General features: G+C 45.9%; 1 protein-coding gene and 1 long non-coding RNA gene across 3 annotated transcripts in view; one reads left to right on the top strand and one right to left on the bottom strand.

The window, feature by feature from the left end:
- The window catches only part of kdm5c (lysine demethylase 5C), an 89,615-nt gene extending 73,949 nt beyond the window's left edge, over positions 1–15,666 (bottom strand). For both annotated transcript variants that reach the window (XM_069929248.1, XM_069929249.1), the window contains exon 1: positions 15,127–15,666. In XM_069929248.1, the coding sequence (XP_069785349.1) occupies positions 15,127–15,273 (147 nt within the window). In that variant the 5' untranslated portion in view covers positions 15,274–15,666. The remainder of the gene's footprint in view (positions 1–15,126) is intronic.
- Positions 15,667–15,936: 270 nt separating this feature from the next.
- The window catches only part of LOC138759191 (uncharacterized), a 111,809-nt gene continuing 101,877 nt past the window's right edge, over positions 15,937–25,868 (top strand). Inside the window, exon 1 of the long non-coding RNA XR_011354652.1 lies at positions 15,937–16,092. This is a non-coding gene — a long non-coding RNA (uncharacterized lncRNA). The remainder of the gene's footprint in view (positions 16,093–25,868) is intronic.

The following is a 25,868-nucleotide window of genomic DNA, read 5'->3' as shown; positions in this document are numbered from 1 at the left end:
CGTACCAGTTTACAAATATTAAAACCAGATGACATAATGCTTTGTAATTCCCCAGGCAGACTCCTTCCTGACTCCAGCAATAATGAAGGCAAGCCCCCTGAAACGACTGGAATCAATGGTCAGAAACATAATTTCCAGGAGAAAAAGGCATCAAATATGGTTAATAGTCCTTACCTCCCCCTCCCCACCCCAAGGCCACATAACTATTCAACCAGATCTGTGTCAGGACTCCACCTGGCCCTGGCCCAACTCAACACCCCCCCCCCCCACAACCACGTAACTGGATCAAAATCTCAGGTTTCACTATGAGTCTCTCTGACAAAGAACATGGAGGAAGCATAAATGGAGGCAGGAATCACATTGTCAAATGATTACGCAGTGAGAATAACATGATTGTGAACTCGCCAGAATGAATTTGTTGTCGTAAACAGGTCACAAAATCATTGTTTTGTCTTTAATGCTCGTGTCCTGCACCCCATCATTGTGGATGGGGCTTGGTTGACGTAGCAGTTAGCGCAATGCCGATACAGCGCCAGCGATTGGGACCAGGGTTTGAATCCAACTCTGTCTGTAAGGAGTTCGAATGCTCTTCCCAAAGGGGCTCCAGCTTCCTCCCACCCTTCAGAAACGTATCTGGGGTTGTAGGTTAATTGGGCGGCACAGACCCATGGGCCAAAAAGCCTGTTACTCTGCAGTGTGTCAAAATTTAAAAACAAATTTGAGCAAGATGGGAAGTATACAAGAAGCATGGATAGGGTAAAATGTCAGGGCTTTCTCCCCCAGGGTAGTATTGTCAGACACGAAAGGTCAGAGGGCTAAGTTGAGAGGGGCAAAGATTAAAGGAGATTGGCAAGGAAAGTGTTTGCACAGAGGGATGGGTGCTTGGTGTATGGTTCCCGAAGCAGTCCTCGAAGCAGACATTAAAGAGGCAGATGGGGAATAGAGTGATGCAGGCCATGTGCAGTCAGTGGGTGTCAGCGCAGACATGCTGGGCCCGAAGCTGTGATCCAATGGAAGAATGAGATGATCAACCTCATTACCTATGTGATGGCACTGGCCACTATATAGCTCAGGCAGTCACAGTGGCAATGTGACAAATATCATGCAATGCAGTTCCAAACCCAGCATGATTCAGACCAGGTATTAATTACAACAGTTCTCAGCTCCCATACACACAAGGTCGCCTCTCCCTGCACCGCCATTTACTCTCCCCACACCCCAATGTGGTGTCAGAGAAGGTCAAGTACTAGAGGACATCTGTATAAGGTGAAGGGAAGAAAGTTTAGGGGTACTTTATTTTTAAAGAGAGTAGTGGGTGCCAAAAATGCATCGCTAGGGGTGGTGGTGGAGACTGGTACAATAGGGACATTTAAAAGTCTCTTAGACAGCCACATGAATTCTAGAGGGTTATGGGTGTGTTTCATAGCTAAGTAAAATCCTGGAGGAACTCAGCATGTCCCGCAACGCCAATAGGAGGTAAAGATATATTACTGACGTTTTGGGCCTAAGCCCTTCTTTAAGGTAGGGAAAGTTTAGATTGTTGAGAAGGTTTATATTGGCCAGCACAACATTATGGCCAAAGGGACTGTACTGTGCTGGAATGTTGAAAGGCACAGATGTAGAAAGGTTGTTTCCCATTGTGGGAGAGTCGAGGACAAGAGGGCACAACCTCAGCATTAAAGGGCATCTGCTTAGAACAGCAATGTGGAGGAATTTCTTCAGCCAGAGGGCGGCGAATCTGTGGCACACATGGTTGTGGAGGCCAGGTCATTGCGTGTATTTAAGGCAGAGATTGATAAGATTGATTAGCCTGGGCATCAAAGGTTATGGGGAGGCGGGGCAGTGGGCTGAGTGGGAAAATGGACAAGCTAATGATTAAATGGCAGGGGAAGACTAAATGGACTGAAGGGCCTACTTTAGCTCCTATGTTTTATGCTCTATGTTAATCATCGTCACATGTCTGTTCATTCACTGAGTGGCTTCAGTACGTGGAATTTGGGAAGGATTGCAAGCACTAGCAGAAGGAAAGAGATTAGTCTGGAAGAGGGAAAAGAAAGACAAGAAGGTGATATCTTGGTACTCAACTGGAACTGTATTTTTGGTTTGACAAGGGCTCGGGGACAACATCAATTTGCAAAATGGTTAAAAAGTCAGCACCATTTGCAATGCCTATTTGAATATTCTCACAATCTGTCTCCCTGTACTAATGGACATTCTTCTTTGGCTTGGCTTCGCGGACAAAGATTTATGGAGGGGGTAAATGTCCACGTCAGCTGCAGGCTCGTTTGTGGCTGACAAGTCCGATGCGTGACAGGCAGACACGGTTGCAGCGGTTGCAGGGGAAAATTGGTTGGTTGGGGTTGGGTGTTGGGTTTTTTCTCCTTTGCCTTTTGTCAGTGAGGTGGGCTCTGCGGTCTTCTTCAAAGGAGGTTGCTGCCCGCCGAACTGTGAGGCGCCAAGATGCACGGTTTGAGGCGATATCAGCCCACTGGCGGTGGTCAATGTGGCAGGAACCAAGAGATTTCTTTAGGCAGTCCTTGTACCTCTTCTTTGGTGCACCTCTGTCACGGTGGCCAGTGGAGAGCTCGCCATATAACACGATCTTGGGAAGGCAATGGTCCTCCATTCTGGAGACGTGACCCACCCAGCGCAGCTGGATCTTCAGTAGCGTGGACTCGATGCTGTCGACCTCTGCCATCTCGAGTACTTCGACGTTAGGGATGAAAGCGCTCCAATGAATGTTGAGGACGGAGCGGAGACAACGCTGGTGGAAGCGTTCTAGGAGCATTAAGTAAATGGTGCATATCCGAAGAGAGGGGATTTCTAGACTATGGGCCTGGCCACCATTACCATGGAAATAGAGGGAAGGTGGTCAGGCTGAGGGAGAAGGGAGGTCAGCATGAAGCCCAAGAGAGGCCGAGGGTTTGGCTGAGGATACCTCTTGAGCTAATCAAAGTGAATATTTTGTGTCCTTGTGTGTTTGGGACGAGATCAGTGCCTGAAACAGGGTGGGCAATAATGGGAGCCTAAACGTGCACAACGCAACCTAATATGTCAGAGGTTTTGATCTGGAGCTTGGGTGTCTGACAGATCGAACAGGAATCTGTATGCCCGCAAATCCACAGTCACTCAGCGACTCTGAAGGGACTCTCTTTTGCTTCTCTTTTTCTCAAACTATAAGGGGCACCAAGCGACACTAATGGCAACTGTCTGCTTCACAGCAGGCAGAAGGAAATTTTGTGCAATATTACATGTTCTGTACTATTATATGACAATAAAGAAATCTTGAAGAAGGGAAATATGACACTTTCTGAGTAACTTGAATCACTCAAACCTTTTGAATGCCTTGCTCCCAACAGGACAATCTTGTTTGTCCCCACCTCCACTTGTTTGTCTTTGTATCATATCCCTCATTGCTAGTTACTTAAAATTTACCAGCTTCAGACTGAAAACCATCAAGCGTAGTTTGTGCAAAAAATCAAAACTATAGTCAACCTGATAAATGTATGCCCAAAGTTAGTTCCTTGGACGAAAACAGGCTCAGACCTGAGAAGTCGGCTCTGCTTCCCCTTCACAGATGCTGTCTGATCCGTTTAGTCCACCTCCTGTGTGTTTTTTAAAATTACATCAGCTGTCCAGCATTTCCAGGTTTTTTAAATGTTATTCAACATCTCAATGCTTAGATCTCACCCAGAATTTCCTACCCCAATAAATACTGCTTTTTGCAATTTAAAAAAAAATTACAACATGGTGGAAGCCTATTCCAGTTATTTAAACCTGCCCCACCCAAATCACCAAACCCCATCCATTTTTGGAGAGTGGAAGGAAACCGGAGCCCCTGGGGAAAACCCATGCTGACAAACTCCTTACAGACAGCACCGGATTCGAACCCGGGTCACTGACACTGTCACACTGTTGCACTAACCTTGTCACCTTGGCGGAGTGAGATCGAACGACTGAAATGTACTGGTCTCTGTGGGGACTTGACATAGTGGATGCAGAGAGGATGTTTCCATCTGGGGGAAATCTAGAACCAAGGGTCACCTATTCACGTCAGCGCTATATTTTTCTTTTCACCTATTTCCAAATTTTTGGAACTCTGACCTTCAAAAGTTAGTGGTATATTTTTAAGGCAATGGTAGATGGATTATTGATAATCAAGGGGAGAGAGATTACCAGGGATAGGTGGGAACATAGAGGTCACATAACATGACAGAGCATGGTGAAGGAGCTGAGTAGCCAACTTCTGCTTCTATTTCATGGATGTGGAGCCTCAAGCCTGACGTCTGCACATTTCACAGAAGGCTGGCCAGATCCGATTTGAGTAATCTGCTCACTGGCCTATGAGGATTTAAACTGTTCAGACAGAGGGTACCGAGATCTGCCACACTTTTGTGGTACATTGCGTAACAAATGAGAGTAGAGTGAGTAAACAAACAGGGAAACAAAATGCCCTGAATTTACCAGATTCTTGCTGGAGGATGTCAATGAGCCAAAATGCTCCCCAATTCTGGTCCAGATTGTGTCCATCCTGGTTGGATTTTTGCCTGCTTTCCACTCTTCATCCGCCCACACCACCCCCCCCCACCCCTTCCACGTGCAAAGACTCTGACCAGCCAGGTCACAAACCAGCAAAATTCCTTGCTCCTTGCAATGCTAAAACTGACAGTCATTTACAGCCCTACAAGATACTATTTCTCCAGAGACCCAAAATCCAGGCTCACAAACCCACCATTCATCTGGTTGGAGAATAAAAATAAAACACCAAAGAATTGCAGACCCCATGGTTGAAATAAAAACACAACACTGGAGAAACTCAGCAGGTCAAATGGTGTACTTCATGTAGCAAAGATAAAGATACATAACCCAACATTTTGGGCTCAAGCCCTTCATCAAAGTATGAGCAAATGTCGACAGGCGCCCAAACAAAATGGTGGTGGGGGGCAGGGGGAGGAGCGCTGTCCCAAAGGCAGGAGGTCAAAGGTGGAGGGAGGGCAACAGCAAGCAGGGAGAAGGGGGATGGCTCTGAGAATGGATAGGGAAGGTGTTGGCCCATGCACACACGAATCTTCCAAAGGTTTAACACCCAAATACAAAGGGAGAGTAGCCTTGTGCTTCATCCTTCGATTTACAAGCCAACACCAATCTAAACACAAAACAAAACTGTTCACCCTCCATCGCCAGGAGACATTTTTAAATACATGGCAAGAGAAGGCAGTCACAATGTTTACTGATCCAACGTAAAGCAACCCCACTGCACAGCATCCGCGGAATCCACACCCTGCCACATGAACCGACAAAAATTGCAATAAAATGTAACTCGATCTTTGTCCTACATAGGACGTGGCCTAACAGTGGCTTTCTGACAAAAGAATGCAGGTGGCAACGTCGTTAGATCAAAATAGAGAAAATTATTCAGTCTCAATTCTTTAAAAACATGAGTCAAAAAAAAGCAATGCAAATCACCTCTCTGATAATGCAACGAACATAACGAAAATGTTGCAAGGGGAAGTTAATTTGATGATAGGGTCTAATCTTGATGGTTGTTTTGACACATTAGCACACCAAGACCTCGAAAAGTAACCCAACTAGCTCGTCAGTGGGAAAGAAGCCAACTTTGGCCTGAAAGGAAGACCACAGGTTCAAAAGCCTGAAGAAAAACGATGCAGGAAATGCAAGGTTGGGTGAAAAAGCAAAAAAGAAAAATCCAGGAAATAGGATATGAAGGGAGGGGATTGAGAAATACAAACACAGAGAATGTGGAAGGAGGGGGATAGAGAAAGAATGTGGGAAAATGAGTGAATGAGCAGCAACATCAGAAAATCCAACATTGAGAATGTGGGGTGGGGGGAGAATGAGATAATGTGCAGTAAATTTAATTAAGGACAAGAGATTATGTGCAGGACATTTAATAAGGGGAAGGGAGTGAGAGAACAGCCAAGACATATAATGTGGGTAATGTATGAGAGATGCTGAGCAAGCTTTGCAAGTGGAGCAAGACTGGGGCTTGCTGGCTTTTGGGGACATCGCAATCACAGACAAGTGTCATGCAGGCAAGGGCTGCAGCTTACCCATTAACAGCCACGTCATTTTCATGGACAATATTATCCTTTCTGCTCTGAGCATCATCAGCACCCATCTCATTGTCAGCTACACACTGACCTTGCCTTTGCATCATAACCACTGTTCTACCGCAGATCATCCAAATGTCTCCCCTATCCCACCTCCTGTCCTCTCCCACTGGGTACTAGAGGTCAAGTGGAAGTAGGAGGGATTTGGATTTTGTGGAAAGCCCTCCTTTCCCGTTCTTCTCCATCTTGTGTCTCATCCAAATTTTACTGTTTGCGGTCTGCACATAATCTTTCACTCGATCTGCTTTCTTCACCCCCCCCCCCATTATTTCCCCTGGGTGGTCAGTAGAATCTAGTTTTACAGAGCATGGGGAACTTCCCCACCCCAAATTTCCTAAAATATCCCCGACTTCCTCCCAGAACGCCCTTGATATGAGTCCCCCAACCTTGTATACCTGCTTATTCCCACTTTTCATGTTCTGATAGTCTAGTGCTGTCCTACACTGAGGAATATACATCCTCATAAAGGCTCCTCCATCATGAGACAACCAAGATTCTACAATTAGATACAGAGCAGATACACTGTCTCCACTGCCTGTGTACATTATGTTCTCATGCTTCTTTGCCCTAGTTCCAATATTACAGTTCCACCTCTGCATCACCAGCACAGATACTCTCACCCCTCTATCCTACTAGGACTTCTGCCACTGACCTGTACAGGACCAAAACCTGTTGATACCCAATGTCCCACACTGTAAATGCCCCACTCTCCACTTTCATAAACACTCCAGTCTCAAACCCTTTCTCAGGATTTTCCATTTTTCCATTGTTGGGGGAAACCAGAACTAGGGGACGTAGCCTCAAGATTCAGGTTAAAAGATTTAGGAAAGAGATGAGGGTGCTGAATCTATGGAATTTGCTGTTCATTGAAGCAGTGGAGGCCTCCTTAGTAAATATATTTAAGACAAGGTTGGATATATTTTTATATAGTAGGGGATAAGATGAAAAGGGTTGACGTACTGGATATGCTACCCCTGCTGCTATTTCTGATGTTCACCCTTGCTGCCTGCTTATGTTCTTCCTCTAAACCTGTGTTTTCAATCTTTTTCAGTCTAAGGCCCATCTGGCTTCCAGCTCTCTTGTGCCAATGACTGAGCAGTATTTTCAAGTCAAGGCAGCTCTGGAAGAAACACATCTTTATCTAATTTAAAGTATTTTATTTAACATTTTTAAAGAACAAAAAACACTGCAAATAAAAACTGCCAATCAAAATTAAAGCTCAAGCCACTTTAACGAGACTCCTGTTCCTGAAGTTTCTTCACCAGTTTCCCATCCTTGGTTCTGTTGTAGATAAGGCACCTGAGATCTACCTCCACTTCAATGTGCTCACCCAGCAGGATGCTCAACCCAGGGCATTCTCCAAAGTTTCACCCCCACTTCTAGCCTGATCTAACATCCAACCATGGCAATGCAGCAGAACCATACAGGTGCCTGTGCTCACATGCAAGCTGGGTCTTTGCATTACACCTCCCCACATTCTTCTGATATGGAACACAAGAAAAAAAAATCTGTAGACCACTCAGCCCCTCTAGCCTGTCCCACTGCTCAACATCATGACTATGCCAGATCCCCATCACCATCCATTTCTTGGTAGTTTAAAATTCTATCCACAGTAAAACTCCTGGTTTCTAACACCTGTGAGAATTGGAAGATACCAAGTAGTGTATTTTCCAGTTGCTTGAGACTTACTCTTACAAGGCCTAACTAATACACCTGCATTAAGAATAAACAGTTTAAAAGACAAAAATACCAAACTGTTCTTAAACCGAACAAACTTCACTTGCATAACATATAAACCTTAAAGTATTTTACTTTATTTTTTCACTTTCATTCTTTGAAAACATTTAACCATAGCTGCATCTGCAAGTTCCTCCCATTCTTTGGAGCCGCCCGAAGACAAACAGACATTATAGAGAATTAAACACCCCCGCCCCCACCCCCCAAGTTTACAGTTAAAGCCTCTGACCAGAGCAACTCTTACTAAACAGGGAGAAGGAGACGAATTAAGAGAGTCACCCCAAAGGTGAGCGGCATCAACCCACTCTTCATCCTGGGCAATGCCATTGCTGTTTAACACCTTATTCAAACAGCTGCTATGAGCAAAGCCCAAACAAAGCACTCCACTGGCTGAATATTTGTTCACATTTTCACCAAAGGTTTATGTGTCACTTCAGAGAACATTTACTTTTACAATTTTAAACAAGTATTTTTTACCTATTATCTTATTCTGATTTATTTTAATTTTTAACATTTATTTTCCTTGATATTTTTGTCGGTTGCTTGAATTCCAGATACCAGACGTTTTTCTGTTCATCCTCTTTAAATACTACCGACAATCTAGTCCCAGTTGAGAATTCCAGAGATTCACCACTCTTGTGAGAAGTAGGTCCCACGTGGCTCAGTTTTAAACGACCACCTCCTCATCTGGGAACTATGTCCTCTTCTTGCCTCATCACTGGAAACACCTTGATATCTGATCCATTAAATCCTCTCTGTAAGAACTCAGTACAAATTCAAGTACAACTCCCTCACTATCGCTGCTCAACCTCTTCTCTCCGCCAGTATAGTATTCCACAAATCATCACACAAAGCATGCCCCAAACAATGAACACCTATCCCAGCACCATCTCCATACTATCCTAACATTATAACCTCACATCACCCCTGCTCATTCCTTGTATGTGCTCATCCTCTCTATGTAAACAAGAAGGGATTCAGGAGGTCAGGCAGCATCCATGCAGAGAAACGGACAGTCAATATTTCCTTTTCTCGAGCCGAAGGCAGGATAGAGAGGCAGCAAATACAAGGCCAACACCCCTTCCCAGCCCAGCCTTGGATAATAATTATGACCAGAAATGTTGATTATTTCTCTCGTGATTTGAAGAATCTGACACAAGTATCTCAGTGTACACTCCTGGTTCTAGTCCCTTTCTATCCCAGTGAACACTTCCAGTGCCAACCCCTCTCCATCCCAGTATTTACTCCCGGTACCAGCATAGACAACTCCTTATCTATGCTTGCATATGAACGTTGAACACAAGTGAGTGCATACCCAGTATCACCTGCTATCAGTATCACCCACTATCTGAATCACACAAAACCCAATGGCACTCTCTCTCTATCTAAGGGTTATGGGGATAAGGCAGGGAATGGTTACTGACGGAGAATGGTCAGCCATGATCTGAAAATTGGCGGAGCACGCTCGACGGACCAATTGGACTACTCCAGCACCTATTGTCGATATAACCAAATGCCAGGTACCACCCCATCTTTATCACAGTTCCCATGCCAGCTGCCATCCCCTCTCAAAACCTGTCCAAATGCCAGATACCACCAACTCTCTATCCCAGTCCCAATCCCAGGTACCACCCACTTTCTATCCCTGTTAAGTGGCAGGTAACATTCTCTCTCTATCCCAGTCCCAAAGCCAGGAACCACCCCCTCTCTATCCGAGTCCAATCGAAGGTACCACCCCTCCCTCTCGACCCCAGTCCCGAAGCCAGGTACCACCCCCTCTCCATCACAGTACCAATCCCAGGTACCAGCCCCACTCGATCCAAGGCCCAATCCCAGGTACCACCCCCTCTCGATCCCAGTCCCAATCCCGGGTACCACCCCCTCTCGATCCCAGTCTCAATCCCAGGTACCATCCCCTCTCAATCCCAGTTCCAATCCTAATATCACCCCCTCTTTATCCCAGTTACCACCCCCTCTCTATACCAGTCCCAATCCCAGGTACGACCCCCTCTCTACCCCAGTCCAAATCCCAGATAGCACCTCCTTTCTATCCCAGTCCCAATCCTAATATCAACCCCTCTCTATCCCAGTCCTAATCTCAGATACCACCCCCTCTCTATCCCGGACCCAATCCCAGGTACTACCCACTCCCTATCCCAGTACCACCTCCTCTCTATCCAAGATCTAATCTCAGATACCACCCCCCTCTCTACCCTGGACACAATCTCAGGTACTACCCCTTCTCGATCCCAGTACAACCCTATCTCTATCCTAGTCCCAATCCCAGTACCAACCGCTCGCTATCACATTCCCAATCCCAGCTTCCACTCCCTCTCTATCCCAGTTCCAATCCCAGTACCACCCTCTATCCCAGTCCCAATCCCAGATACCACCCGATCTCTAACCCAGTCGTAATCCCAGGTACCATCTCTTCTCAATCCCAGTCCCAATCTCGTGTACCACCTCCTCTCTATCCCAGTACCACCTCCTCTCTATCCCAGACCTAAGATCCACCCCCTCTATATCCCGGACCCAATCCCAGGAACTACCCCCTCTATATCCCAGATACCACCCCTTCTCTATCCCAGTGCCAATCCCAGGTACCACCCCCTCTCTATCCCACTCCTAATCCCAGGTACCTCATTTTCTCTATCCCAGTCCAAATCCTAGGTTCCACCCCCTCTCTATGCCAGTCCCAATCACAGGTACCACCTCCTCTCCATTCAAGTCCCAATCCCACCCCTCTATCCCAGTCCCAAACCCAGGAACCACACCCTTTCTATCCCTGTCCAAATGTGAGGTAGCATACTCTCCATATTTCAGTCCCAATCCCAGATACCACCCACTCTCTATCCCAGACCCAATCCATCATACCACCTCCTCTCTATCCCTGACCCAATCCCAGGTACCACCCCCTCTCTATCCCAGTCCCAATCACAGGTACCTCCTCCTCTCTATCCCAGTCCCAATCCCAGATACCACACCCTCTCTATCCCAGTGCCAATCCCACGTACCTCATCCTCTCTATCCCAGTCCCAATCCCAGGTGCCACCCCCTCTCTATCCCAATCCGAATCCCAGGTACCTCACCCTCTTTATCCCAGTCACAATCCCAGGTACAACCCCTCTCTATCCCAGTCCCAATCCCAGATACCTCATCCTCTCTATCCCAGTCCCAATTCCAGGTACAACCACCTCTCTATCCCAGTCCTAATCCCAGGTACCTCATCCTCTCTATCCCGGTCCAAATCCCAGGTACTACCCTCTCTCTATCCCAGTACCTCCCATCTCTATCCCAGTCCCAATCCCAGGTAACTCACCCTCTCTATCCCAGCCCCAATCCCAGGTACCATCCACTCTCTATCCCAGTGCCAATCCCACATACCTCATATTCTCTATCCCAGTCCCAATCCCAGGTGCCACCCCCTCTCTATCCCAGTCCCAGTCCCAAGTACTTCCCACTCTCTATCCCAGTCCCAATCACAGGTACCTCCCCCTCTCTATCCCAGCCCCAATCCCAGGTACCATCCACTCTCTATCCCAGTGCCAATCCCACATACCTCATATTCTCTATCCTAGTCCCAATCCCAGGTGCCACCCCCTCTCTATCCCAGTCCCAATCGCAATATCACACCCTCTTTATCCCAATCCCAGGTACAACCCCCACTCTATCCCAGTCCCAATCCCAGGTACAACTCCCTCTCTATCCCAGTCCCAATCCCAGGTACCACTCTCTCTCTTTCCCAGTGCCAATTCCAGGTACCACCCACTCTCTATCCCAGTCCCAATCCCAGGAACAATCCCCTCTCTATCCCAGTCCCAATTCCAGGTACCACCACCTCTCTATCCCAGTACCAATCCCAGGTACCACCCCCTCTCTATCCCAGTTCCAATCCCAGTACCACTCCATCTCTATCCCAGTCCCAATCCCAGTACCACCCTCACTCTATCCCAGTCCCAATCCCAATACCACCCATCTCTATCCCAGTCCCATTCCCAGATACCTCCTCTCTATCCCAGTCACCACCCTCTCTCTATCCAAGTCCCAATCCCAGGTACTACCCCCTCTATATCCCAAGTACCACCCCCTCTCTATGCCAGTCCCAATCACAGGTACCACCTCCTCTCCATCCAAGTCCCAATCCCAATACCACCCCTCTATCCCAGTCCCAAACCCAGGAACCACACCCTTTCTATCCCTGTCCAAATGTGAGGTAGCATACTCTCCATATTTCAGTCCCAATCCCAGATACCACCCCCTCTCTATCCCAGACCCAATCCATCATACCACCTCCTCTCTATCCCTGACCCAATCCCAGGTACCACCCCCTCTCTATCCCAGTCCCAATCACAGGTACCTCCTCCTCTCTATCCCAGTCCCAATCCCAGATACCACACCCTCTCTATCCCAGTCCCAATCCCAGGTACCTCACCCTCTTTATCCCAGTCCCAATCCCAGGTACAACCCCCTCTCTATCCCAGTCCCAATCCCAGATACCTCATCCTCTCTATCCCAGTCCCAATCCCAGGTGCCACCCCCTCGCTATCCCAGTCCCAATCCCAGGTATACCACCCTCTCTCTATCCCAGTCCCAATCCCAGGTACCACCCCTTCTCCATCCCAGTCCCAATTCCAGGTACCACCCCCTCTCTATCCCAGTCACAATCCCAGGTAACACCCTCTCTCTTTCCCAGTCCCAAATCCAGGTACCACCCCTCTATCCCAGTCCCAATTCCAGGTACCACCCCCTCTCTATTCCTGTCCCAATTCCAGGTACCACCCCCTCTCTATTCCTGTCCCAATTCCAGGTACCACCCCCTCTCTATCCCAGTCCCAATCCCAGGTACCACCCCCTCTCTATCCAAGACCCAATCCCAGGTACCACCCCTCTCTATCCCAGTCCCAATTCCAGGTAGCACCCCCTCTCTATCCCAGTCCCAATCCCAGGTACCTCATCCTCTCTATCCCAGTCCCAATCCCAGGTACCACCCCCTCTCTATCCCTGTCCCAATCCCAGGTACCACCCCCTCTCTATCCCAGACCCAATCCCAGGTAAATCATCGTCTCTATCCTAGTCCCAATTCCAGGTACCTAATCCTCTCTATCCCAGTCCCAATCCCAGGTACAACCCCCTATCTATCCTAGTTCCAATCACAGGTACCTCATCCTCTCTATCCCAGTCCCAATCCCAGTACCAACCACCCGCTATCCAATTCCCAATCGCAGGTACCACTCCCTCCCTATCCCAGTCTCAATCCCAGATACCACCCCCTCTCTATCCCAGTCCCAATCGCAGTTACCACCACCTCTCTATCCCAGTCCCAATCCCAGAAAACACCTCCTCTCTATCCCCGTCCCAATCCCAGGTACCACCCTCTCTCTTTCCCAGTCCCAATTCCAGTTACCACACCCTCTCTATCCTTGTCCCAATCCCAGGTACAACCCCCTCTCTATACAAGTCCCAATTTCAGTTACAACCCCTACTCTATCCCAGTCCCAATCCAAGGTACCACCCCCTCTCTATCCCAGTCCCAATTCCTGGTACCACCTCCTCTCTATCCCAGTCCCAATCCCAGGTACCACCCTCTCTCTATCCCAGTCCCAATCCCAGTTACCACCCCCTCTCTATCCCAGTCCCAATCCCAGGTACCACCCTCTCTCTATCCCAGTCCCAATCCCAGGTACCACCACCTCTCTATCCCAGTCCCAATCCTAGGTACCACCCCCTCTCTATCCCAGTCCCAATCCCAGGTACCACCCTCTCTCTATCCCAGTCCCAATCCCAGGTACCACCACCTCTCTATCCCAGTCCCAATCCTAGGTACCACCCTCTCTCTATCCCATTCCCAATCCCAGGTACCACCCCCTCTCTATCCCAGTCCAAATTCCAGGTATCACCCCCTCTCTATCCCAGTCCCAATCCCAGGTACCTCATCCTCTCTATCCCAGTCCCAATACCAAGTACCACCCCCTCTCTATCCCAGTCCCAATCGCAGTTATCACCACCTCTCTATCCCAGTCCCAATCCCAGAAAACACCTCCTCTCTATCCCCGTCCCAATCCCAGGTACCACCCTCTCTCTTTCCCAGTCCCAATTCCAGTTACCACACCCTCTCTATCCTTGTCCCAATCCCAGGTACAACCCCCTCTCTATCCAAGTCCCAATTTCAGTTACAACCCCTACTCTATCCCAGTCCCAATCCAAGGTACCACCCCCTCTCTATCCCAGTCCCAATTCCTGGTACCACCCCCTCTCTATCCCAGTCCCAATCCCAGGTAGCACCCTCTGTCTATCCCAGTCCCAATCCCAGGTACCACCCTCTCTCAATCCCAGTCCCAATCCCAGGGACCACCCTCTCTCAATCCCAGTCCCAATCCCAGGGACCACCCTCTCTATAGTCCCAATTCCAGGTACCATCCCTCTATCCCAGTCCCAATTCCAGGTACCACCCCCTCTCTATTCCTGTCCCAATTCCAGGTACCACCCCCTCTCTATCCCAGTCCCAATCCCAAGTACCACCCCCTCTCTAACCCAGTCCCAATCCCAGGTACCACCCTCTCTCTATCCCAGTCCCAATCCCAGGTAGCACCCCCTCTCTATTCCTGTCCCAATTCCAGGTACCACCCCCTCTCTATCCCAGTCCCAATCCCAGGTACCAGCCCCTCTCTATCCCAGACCCAATCCCAGGTACCACCCCTCTCTATCCCAGTCCCAATTCCAGGTAGCACCCCCTCTCTATCCCAGTCCCAATCCCAGGTACCACCCTCTTTCCCAGTCCCAATTCGTTATCTCCCCCTCTCTATTCCTGTCCGAATTCCAGGTACCACCCCCTCTCTATCCCAGTCCCAATCATAGGTACCACCCCCTCTCTATCCCAGTCCCAAACCCAGGTATCACCCTCTTTCCCAGTCCCAATTCCTGTTATCTCCCCCTCTCTATTCCTGCCCAATTCCAGATACCACCCCCTCTCTATCCCAGTCCCTATCCCAGGTACCACCCCCTCTCTATCCCAGTCCCAATCCCAGGTACCACCCTCTTTCCCAGTCCCAATTCCAGTTATCTCCCCCTCTCCATTCCTGTCCCAATTCCAGGTACCACCCTCTCTCTATCCCAGTCCTAATGCCAGGTACCACCCCCTCTCTATCCCAGTCCCAATTCCAGGTACCTCATCCTCTCTATCCCAGTCCCAATCCCAGGTACCACCCCCTCTCTGACCCCAAGCACCCCCTCCCCCCAACCATCACACTCCCCGTCTTACCAGCGGCGGCCGGATCTTGCAAATCCCACTGCGCTCGGCCACCGGCCGGATCTTGGCGATGTAGCCTAGCGGGTCGCTGAACTCCTCCCAGCTCGGCTCGAACACCGGGCACTCGGGCGGCGCCACGAACTCCTCGAACTCCGCCATCGGTGCGGACGGCGGAGGGGCAACGGGGCGGCGGGCGCTGACGTCAGCTGCGCGAGGGGCGAGGTCACTCTGGGGTCACCAACCGCCACTCCGGCCGCGGCATCCAGTGGATAACCCTTCCTCTCCCCCCTCTTGTCGTTCTTCTCGCTCGGTAAGGCGGGGCAACCCCTTCTTTCACATCCGATTTTAGGGGGGAGGTGTCGGGTTAAATGGCGCTTAGTGCCGCTGGGGTTCACTCCGGGGTGTTTGCTGAGGTGGCGGGGGGGATGGCGAGGCGAGGCGAGTCCTTGCTCCCTTCCGCGCTTCGTCTCCGGGTTCCTTTTCCTCGGTCTCGGCGGCCGATGGCGGCCGCTCCGCGTCTGTTCACTCTCGGCGATCCTTCCGCGCGGCCGGGTGGCACGTAGGCCTGCGTCACGCACCTCCGCCACCGATAAAGAGTCCCCATCTGGCTCCCTAACCTGTTGCCCAACTCTGGGGAAAGAGAACTTTTCCGCTGTACAACGGACAAAAAAAATTGTTTGTGTTTGGATAACTGTGTGGAAATGTGGTGCCTTTGCGTGTACATCTGCAAAAATAGGTGTTATTTTTCCCATATAGGCAGGAAAGGCAATTTGTGTGTGTACTACTGACATGGTCTTTGCCCTCAGACAGCTCCAAGAAAAGTGCAGAGAACAAAACAAAGGACTCTACATCACCTTTGTTGACCTCACCAAAGCCTTCGACACCGTGAGCAGGAAAGGGCTTTGGCAAATACTAGAGCGCCTCGGATGTCCCCCAAAGTTCCTCAACATGGTATCCAACTGCATGAAAATCAACAAGGTCGGGTCAGATACAGCAATGAGCTCTCTGAACCCTTCTCCATTAACAATGGCGTGAAGCAAGGCTGTGTTCTCACACCAACCCTCTTTTCAATCTTCTTCAGCATGATGCTGAACCAAGCCATGAAAGACCTCAACAATGAAGACGCTGTTTACATCCGGTACTGCACGGATGGCAGTCTCTTCAATCTGAGGCGCCTGCAAGCTCACACCAAGACACAAGAGCAACTTGTCCGTGAACTACTCATTGTAGACGATGCCGCTTTAGTTGTCCATTCAGAGCCAGCTCTTCAGCGCTTGACGTCCTGTTTTGCGGAAACTGCCAAAATGTTTGGCCTGGAAGTCAGCCTGAAAAAAACTGAGGTCCTCAATCAGCCAGCTCCCCACCATGACTACCAATCCCAGGTAGTCATTCAGATTTCAGATTTATTGTCAGCGTGGATTCAATGCTGAAGATAAAACTGCGCTGGGTAGGTCACGTCTCCAGAATGGAGGACCATCGCCTTCCCAAGATCGTGTTATATGGCGAGCTCTCCACTGGCCATCATGTCAGAGGTGCACCAAAGAAGAGGTACAAGGACTGCCTAAAGAAATCTCTTGGTGTCTGCCACATTGACCACCGCCAGTGGGCTGATACCGCCTCAAACCGTGCATCTTGGCGCCTCACAGTTCGGCGGGCAGCAACCTCCTTTGAAGAAGACCACAGAGCCCACCTCACTGACAAAAGACAAAGGAGGAAAAACCCAACACCCAACCCCAACCAACCAATTTTCCCCTGCAACCGTGTCTGCCTGTCCCGCATCGGTCTTGTCAGCCACAAACGAGCCTGCAGCTGACGTGGACATTTACCTCTCCATAAATCTTCGTCCGCGAAGCCAAGCCAAAGACATACAACAATATATACTGTTGTAGCCATGCACTACACCACACATGTCAAACTCAGGCCCGCGGGCCAAATTTGGCCAGTGATATAATTATATTTGGCCTGCAAAATCATATGTATTAGCTCATATGTATTAAATCTGGCCCGCTGGCCGCCGCGCCTGTATAGCGCATGCACAGCTAATGCTACAAATCCCAGAATGCTTTGCAAATGAGTTGGCGCCGGCCCGTCAGCCCGCTAATTGCCCCCACCTCCTCTCTTTACTTTCATTAGCATCTGTGTCCTGTCGCCCAACTCACATGTAATAAACCCCTTACGAAAAATGGCCAAACGAAAGACAGAAAACAGGACATTTCAAGACAGGTGGGAGGCAGACTGTATGTTCATCATTTTAAAAGACAAACCTGTTTGTCATTGAAGCAAGTTGTTATTTTTTTGACTTGTTGGCTTGTGAAAAAAATTACATTTAAAAGGAGCTTAAAGGCTATAGAGAAATATTGAATATTTTATTTCTCATTTGTTAATGCTTCTTCTGGAAAGAGTTTAACCAAAACTATTTTTAAACATTTATTTTAATAAGAAAAAGTTTAACATTACATATGTTGAAAGAAGAGAAAAAATGCAGATGTTGAAAATTTTCAATAAATATTTAGTTTGCCCCATGACTTAGTCCAAGTTTTTAATTTTGGCCCTTTGTGAATTTGAGTTTGACACCCCTGCACTACACGAAAGAATGACACTCACAGGTGTGGTCAGGTTAAGATCTGGTTTATTAAGACTCAAACCTGTCTTTTATAACATTCCAATTTCTGCAGTTTGCCCCAATTACTAAAGTCACATTCTAATAAAAATAATAATAATAATAAACTTTTTATTGTCATTGTACATACAACGAGATTTATGACAGCAGTACAAGTACTGCATGACAAAGGTGGTTTTCCCGTGCATGGGTACACCTTTATATGTCAATGCCTTCTTTGCTGTGCGCCTGCCCTGGTCTGTTGGCTGTACACCGGGGCCAGCGCCATTTTAGGGTCACTGGCCCTGATAGGCTGCTTTAGCCGTTTCTCCACTGGTTCGCTTTGCTGGGGCCAGTGCCACTTCATGGTCTGCTGGCTTTAAGACATCCTTGCCATCTGGAGCACCAGCTTGTTTGCTTGCTGCAGTAGCATGCCGCCACATTGTATATTTTGGCGTATAAGTTGACCAGCAAATAGATTGACCTCCATTTTTCAGCCTAATTTTAAGTGTTTTATGGTATATCCAGCATTTAAGTCGACCCCCATTTTTCAGGTTCTCCATGGCTCCCAGGTACAACCCCAAAAAATTTTTAAAACAGCCCAATCACAAGCTGTAAATTAAGTAATTTTTTTTTAAAAAACCCTCGCCATACCAGTCAGTGATGGCCCACAGAGCTGGAGCAGCGATATCGCGCTCCAGGCAAGAGCAGCATCAGCGTTCTCAGGATCCCAGCAGTGGGGAGGTTTCAGGGAGTAGTAGCACTTGCTGTGGAGAGATGTTTCCAGCATCGATATATATGCCAAATTTATGTCAATCTGTTTTTTATTTTGGTGAATTTAAGGTCTCAAAAGAATATTCGACGTATAAGTCGACCCCTCATTTTAAGAAATTTTTTAGGGTTTCACAAGTCGACATACTCTGAAATATACGGCACACACACACACACACACACACACACACACACACACACACACACACACACACACACACACACACACACACACACACACACACACACACACACACACACACACACACAAAATAATATATCTAGTTACGTCCCTGACCATCAGCAATAGAAATTCACCAAGAGACATTGTTTTTTATTTTAAAACAATTTATTTATTAATCTTCTTTCTTTCTTCTTTGGCTTGGCTTCGCGGACGAAGATTTATGGAGGGGGTAAAAAGTCCACGTCAGCTGCAGGCTCGTTTGTGGCTGACCAGTCCGATGCGGGACAGGCAGACACGATTGCAGCGGTTGCAAGGGAAAATTGGTTGGTTGGGGTTGGGTGTTGGGTTTTTCCTCCTTTGCCTTTTGTCAGTGAGGTGGGCTCTGCGGTCTTCTTCAAAGGAGGCTGCTGCCCGCCAAACTGTGAGGCGCCAAGATGCACGGTTTGAGGCGTTATCAGCCCACTGGCGGTGGTCAATGTGGCAGGCACCAAGAGATTTCTTTAGGCAGTCCTTGTACCTTTTCTTTGGTGCACCTCTGTCACGGTGGCCAGTGGAGAGCTCGCCATATAATACGATCTTGGGAAGGCGATGGTCCTCCATTCTGGAGACGTGACCCATCCAGCGCAGCTGGATCTTCAGCAGCGTGGACTCGATGCTGTCGACCTCTGCCATCTCGAGTACCTCGACGTTAGGGGTGTGAGCGCTCCAATGGATGTTGAGGATGGAGCGGAGACAACGCTGGTGGAAGCGTTCTAGGAGCCGTAGGTGGTGCCGGTAGAGGACCCATGATTCGGAGCCGAACAGGAGTGTGGGTATGACAACGGCTCTGTATACGCTTATCTTTGTGAGGTTTTTCAGTTGGTTGTTTTTCCAGACTCTTTTGTGTAGTCTTCCAAAGGCGCTATTTGCCTTGGCGAGTCTGTTGTCTATCTCATTGTCGATCCTTGCATCTGATGAAATGGTGCAGCCGAGATAGGTAAACTGGTTGACCGTTTTGAGTTTTGTGTGCCCGATGGAGATGTGGGGGGGCTGGTAGTCATGGTGGGGAGCTGGCTGATGGAGGACCTCAGTTTTCTTCAGGCTGACTTCCAGGCCAAACATTTTGGCAGTTTCCGCAAAGCAGGACGTCAAGCGCTGAAGAGCTGGCTCTGAATGGGCAACTAAAGCGGCATCATCTGCAAAGAGTAGTTCACGGACAAGTTTCTCTTGTGTCTTGGTGTGAGCTTGCAGGCGCCTCAGATTGAAGAGACTGCCATCCGTGCGGTACCGGATGTAAACAGCGTCTTCATTGTTGGGGTCTTTCATGGCTTGGTTCAGCATCATGCTGAAGAAGATTGAAAGCCTTCGACACCGTGAGCAGGAAAGGGCTTTGGCAAATACTAGAGCGCATCGGATGTCCCCCAAAGTTCCTCAACATGATTATCCAACTGCACGAAAACCAACAAGGTCGGGTCAGATACAGCAATGAGCTCTCTGAACCCTTCTCCATTAACAATGGCGTGAAGCAAGGCTGTGTTCTCGCACCAACCCTCTATTTATTAATAACTACCAATAATATAACACCTTAATTAACTTAATCCCAACTATGCACGAATATACTGTGTTTTTGTGTGAGTGTGAATAAGAGAGAGAGAGAGATACCCAGACTATTACAGCTTAGGCACAATTCTGGAAAGTTGGTCCAATATTCAGTCTTAGAAATCCTCTGTTGGAACACAGATGCTTTAACTGATGCACAGAAGTAATCGCGAAGGAGGTGGGAGATACTGAGTGACTGGACATCTGAAAAATCACAAATCCTTGTTGAGTTGCTTGTGAAGAAATATCATTTCAGTCAAATGTTGGTTAAAACTCCTTTTTTCCTTGTGTGGAAAGTTACAAGACATGTCACTTCCACTTTGCTTCCAAAAACCCTGGCACAGGTCAGTCGAATTGACCTTTCCTGTGGTCATGGTGGGTTCAATAATTCCCCTTAAAGTTGACCTTTCCTTTGGTTACAATGGGGTTCAATAATTCCCCTGACAGGAGGAATCAGCCAAATTGTCCATTTCACCCAGAGTCACTCCAGCACAATATTCATGAAATGGCTCCTGGTCATCAAGTGTGCTGTGTCTTTAAATGTTTCTCTCACCTGTCTCTCTCTCTCCCCACCTGTCCCTGTATAAAGCAACAAATGTTCTCTCTCTTCCTCAAGAGGAAGATCGACTTTGGGCACAGTCAGTACCTGATTGTTGCCACACAGTTCTCTCCACAGCCGGTACTAGTCCTTAAAGTGACAGTCACTAAATGAAATGGGGGCTCATAATAATATATAGATATGCATGTGTGTGAGTGTGTGTATGTATATATAGATTTGTGTATGTGTATGTTGTTTATGTGTGTGTATATATATATATATATACTGTGTGTATCTATATATATCATATAATATATATGTGTGTATCTATGTATAGATAAATATGTGTATGTATATGTGCATTTATATATTCTGTACATTGTGTGTATTTATTGTGTGTATATTTTATAAATATATGTATAAAATGGACCTGTTTTGCATTACTGTAAAAGATGTGCAGTATTTTGTGCTTAACTAGATCTTTTAAACATTATCATTCAGATTTCAGATTTATTGTCAGAGTACATACATGACATGACCAATGCTGAGATTCTTTTTCCTGTGGGCCAGGCAGAATTACTACTTATTGGCAGTGCAAACATTCATATAAACCACCTAACAAGATAAATCAAAATATTGGCCATGTGGGACACATCAAGTCCGAGGTGCGGTATTGTCAAAAGTCAAGGAAAAAGGTATGGGGAACCAGCTCCATATGCTTCCCACTGTTGGATGGCCTGTGAACGAAACTATCCACAACTGGAGAAGGAAGGACTGGCTATAATCTTTGATCTCAAGCGATTTCACCAATTGCTATATAGTAGGTTCTCCTTAGTGATGGACAATAAACCACTGAGCTTGATAGAAAGCATCGCCCTGCAGAGAAGAATGGCCATACTGATGCTTTGTCGCACTAACCTCTGCCTGGAACAAAACAGACAGAAGTACTTCAATTGGACTGCAGAACCCACAGCTATCAACCAGGAACAACTTCACCACTTGCCCATTACAGCTAAGTCTATCAGCAGAGGTAAGAAAAGAGGCCACACTATTGAAGATTTTGTACTGTACCTTGGATGGGTGTCCCGAGGCTGACAGTATGACGCCCAACTTGAAAGCTATTCATATTCAGCGAAACAAAATCTCGATCAAAGTTTGCCTGTTTTGGGGGGGACAAGAACGATCATCCCCAAAAAATCGCATGAGGCCATTCTAAAGGAGCTCCACACTAATCATCCAGGAATGGTCCAGATGAAGACTCTGGCACTCAAGCCCGTCTGGTAGCCATCGCTCGACATAGACATTGAACAGATGGTTTGGAGATGTCACATCTGTCAAGCAATGCGACCGAAAGCACCACAGACTGAAGCTATCCCACGGAAACGGCCATCACAACCATGACCCCGAATTCATATCGATTTCGCTGGTCCATTTATGAGTAAAAGCTTTCTGATTATTGTTGATGCACGCTCCCCATGCCCATCAACAACAATGGAAAAGAGAGCCGACGAGGGTGTTCACAGGTTATGGATTACCCATAGAGATGGTTTCAGACAATGGACCTCAATTTGTATCAGACGCTTTCAAGCAGTTCCTGCAAATCAACAATGTGTGACACATATTATCTGCACCCTACCATCCGAGTACAAATGGGGAAGCTGAACACTTCGTTCAGACTTCTAAACGGGCAATGAAAGCAAAGAGTTCATTAAAAACATCATGGAGTCATAAAATCGCAGTATTTTTGTTATCATACAGAACACCATTGCACTTCACTCCAATACGCTCACCGGCAGAACTGACGTTTGGACACAATTTGAGAACCCGCCTTGTGGCAGTGCACCTAAACATCGGATTTTGTATTCACCAGTCGACATCCCTGAGAAAGCCAACAAGATCTCTGGGGATTGGAGAACAAGTATTGGTAAGAGATTACAGGGAGCATAAAGAAACATGGGCAAGAGGTGTGCTTCTCAAGAAACTAAGTTCATGTTCAGATTCTGTGCTAGTGGGTGACAAGATATGAAAATGACACATTGACCAGTTAAGAGCAAAAGAGGACTCCAGCAGTGCCAATTTTGGACGATCCCCCTGATGTTCTGACCTTAGTACAACCCAACCCTGGTTACTGAGGCACTATCCTCAGTGGCTGCACAGGGGAAAAGATTCCAGCCAAGCAGAGTAGGCCAATGATGAACGGTTATCTGTTCCAGAAAAGGTGGAAGTTCACATTCCTCTTCTGTGTTCTTCATCCCCGAGAAGATCCAAGAGGAAAAACATCCTCCAGAACATCTCAAACACTATGTACTGTGACTCAAAGATTTTGTGTGCTTTCTCAGTTTAATGCATTTTCAAGTTAGATTGTTGGGTACTTCTAGTTAAAATAATTAGTTGAAATGGTGCAGTCTCCACAAGTGTTATCAAATTTAAGTTAAACTGTATAGTTATTTACAAGAAAGCCCAATTTTATTTTATGGGGGAAGAGTGTTATGGGAACATGTATGACCATGTGACTTCATGTAATGTTACATTCGATATGTGCATTCAGTTAGATGTCATCTTGAACAGAATAAAGAGTGATCACAGAAGTTCAAAAAAAGAAAGCAGAAATGGATAAGTGGTGATGAGGAAACAGAAAGGAAAGATAAACAAAGTATGAAATGACTATGTTGAACTATATGACTTTAAATATTAATGGCATACATAACCAAATCAAAAAGAAGAAACTGCTAAATTTACTGAAAAAATAAAAAATTGATATAGCATTTGTGCAAGAAACACACTTAACTGAAATGGAGCACAAGAAATTAAAGAGAGATTGGATAGGACATGTAACAGCAGCATCATATAATTCAAAACCCAGAGGAGTACCTCTATTAATCAATAAAAATGTACCAATCAAAATAGAAGAGGAAATAATAGATCCAGCAGGGAGATATGTAATGATAAAATGTCAGATATATTCAGAATTTTGGAATTTACTCAATGTATACTCACCTAATGAAGAAGATCAAAAATTTATGCAAGATATCTTTTTGAAGATAGCAGACACGCAAGGGAACATACTAATAGGAGGGGATTTCAACCTTAAATTGGACTCAAACATGGATAAAACTGGAAAAAAAATTAACAGAAAGAGCAAAGTAACCAAATTTATAATTAAATCGGTGCAAGAAATGCAACTTTTGGATATATGGAGGAAACAACACCCAAAGGAAAAGGATTTGGGTAGACATAAAACATACTCAAGGATAGACCTATTCCTGTTATCAGCCTACATTCAAGGGAGAGTTAGGAAAACGGAATATAAAGCTAGACTATTATCGGACCACTCACCCCTGTTATTGGCACTAGAGCTAGAGGACATCCCACCAAGAATGTATAGATGGAGATTAAACTCCATGCTGCTTAAAAGACAGGATTTTAGAGAATTCATTGAATGACAAATTAAAATGTACTTTGAAATAAATATGGAATCAGTGAAAGATAAGTTTATACTATGGGATGCAATGAAAGCGTTCATCAGAGGGCAAATAATAAGTTATGTAACTAAGATGAAGAAGGACTACAATCGGGAAACAGAACAGTTGGAAAGGGAAATAACAAATATAGAAAAAAAATTAGCAATGAAGGAAGATACAACTAAAAGAAGAGAATTGGCAGATAAAAAAATAAAATATGAAACACCACAAACATATAAGGTGGAGAAGAACATAATGAAGACAAAAGAGAAATATTATGAGCTAGGAGAAAAAATGCACAAAATTCTAGCGTATCCAGACATTTCTCCATATTCCTTCAATTTCTTATATAATTCTTTTATTGATATTTCTGGTTCTGTTAAGTATACTATAACGTCATCTGCAAATAAACTGATTTTATATTCCTTGTCTTTTATTTTTATCCCTTTTATTTTATTTTCTGTTCTTATCAGTTCTGCTAGTGGTTCTATGGCTAACACAAACAATAAGGGCGATAGTGGGCATCCCTGCCTTGTTGATCTGCTTAAGTTAAATTGTTTTGATATATATCCATTTACTGTCACTTTCTCCAATGGCCCCTTATATAATGCTTTAATACAATTAATATATTTCTCTGGTAAACTGAATTTTTGTAGTACTTTGAATAAATAATTCCATTCTACTCTGTCAAAGGCCTTCTCTGCATCTAAAGCAACCGCTACTGTTGGAGCTTTATTTCCTTCTAATGCATGAATTAAGTTAATAAATTTACAAATATTGTCTGTTGTGCGTCTTTTTTTAATAAATTCAGTTTGGTCTAGATTTACTATTTTTGGTACACAGACGGCTAATCTGTTTGCTAATAGTTTAGCTATTATCTTATAATCTGTGTTAAGTAAAGATATTGGTCTATATGATGCTGGTGCGAGTGGATCTTTCCCTGTCTTTGGTATTACTGTAATTATTGCTGTTTTGGATGAATCTGGTAAGCTTTGTGTTTTATCAATCTGGTTGATTACTTCCAGGAGGGGAGGAATTAATAAATCTTTAAATGTTTTATAGAATTCTATTGGGAATCCATCCTCTCCTGGTGTTTTATTATTCGGTAGTTTTTTATTATCTCTTGTATTTCTACTATTTCAAATGGTTCTGTTAATTTATTTTGTTCCTCTATTTATAATTTCGGTAGTTCAATTTTAGTTAAAAATTCATCTATTTTGTCTTCTCTTTTTTTTTTTTTTTTTTTTTTTTTTTTTTTTTTTTTTTTTTCACACCATAAATCACAATAGCCATGATATACACTTTTTCTTTCTATTTTGTCTTCTTTCCCTTCATTTTCAGTTTGGTATAATTGTTCATAGAATTCTCTAAAGTTTTCCTTGATCTCCATTGGATTATATGTGATTTGTTTGTCTTTTTTCCTTGATGCCAATACCATTCTCTTAGTTTGTTCTGTCTTAAGCTGCCATGCTAGAATTTTGTGCGTTTTTTCTCCTAGTTCATAATATTTATGTTTTGTCTTCATTATGTTATTCTCCACCTTATATGTTTGTAGTGTTTCATATTTTATTTTTTTATCTGCCAATTCTCTTCTTTTAGTTGTGTCTTCCTTCATTGCTAATT

Source organism: Narcine bancroftii, chromosome 3 (genome assembly GCF_036971445.1).
Source record: "Narcine bancroftii isolate sNarBan1 chromosome 3, sNarBan1.hap1, whole genome shotgun sequence".
Lineage (NCBI taxonomy): Eukaryota > Metazoa > Chordata > Chondrichthyes > Torpediniformes > Narcinidae > Narcine > Narcine bancroftii.
Note: the sequence above shows the minus strand (reverse complement) of the source record. Positions and strands in the feature narration are given on the sequence as shown.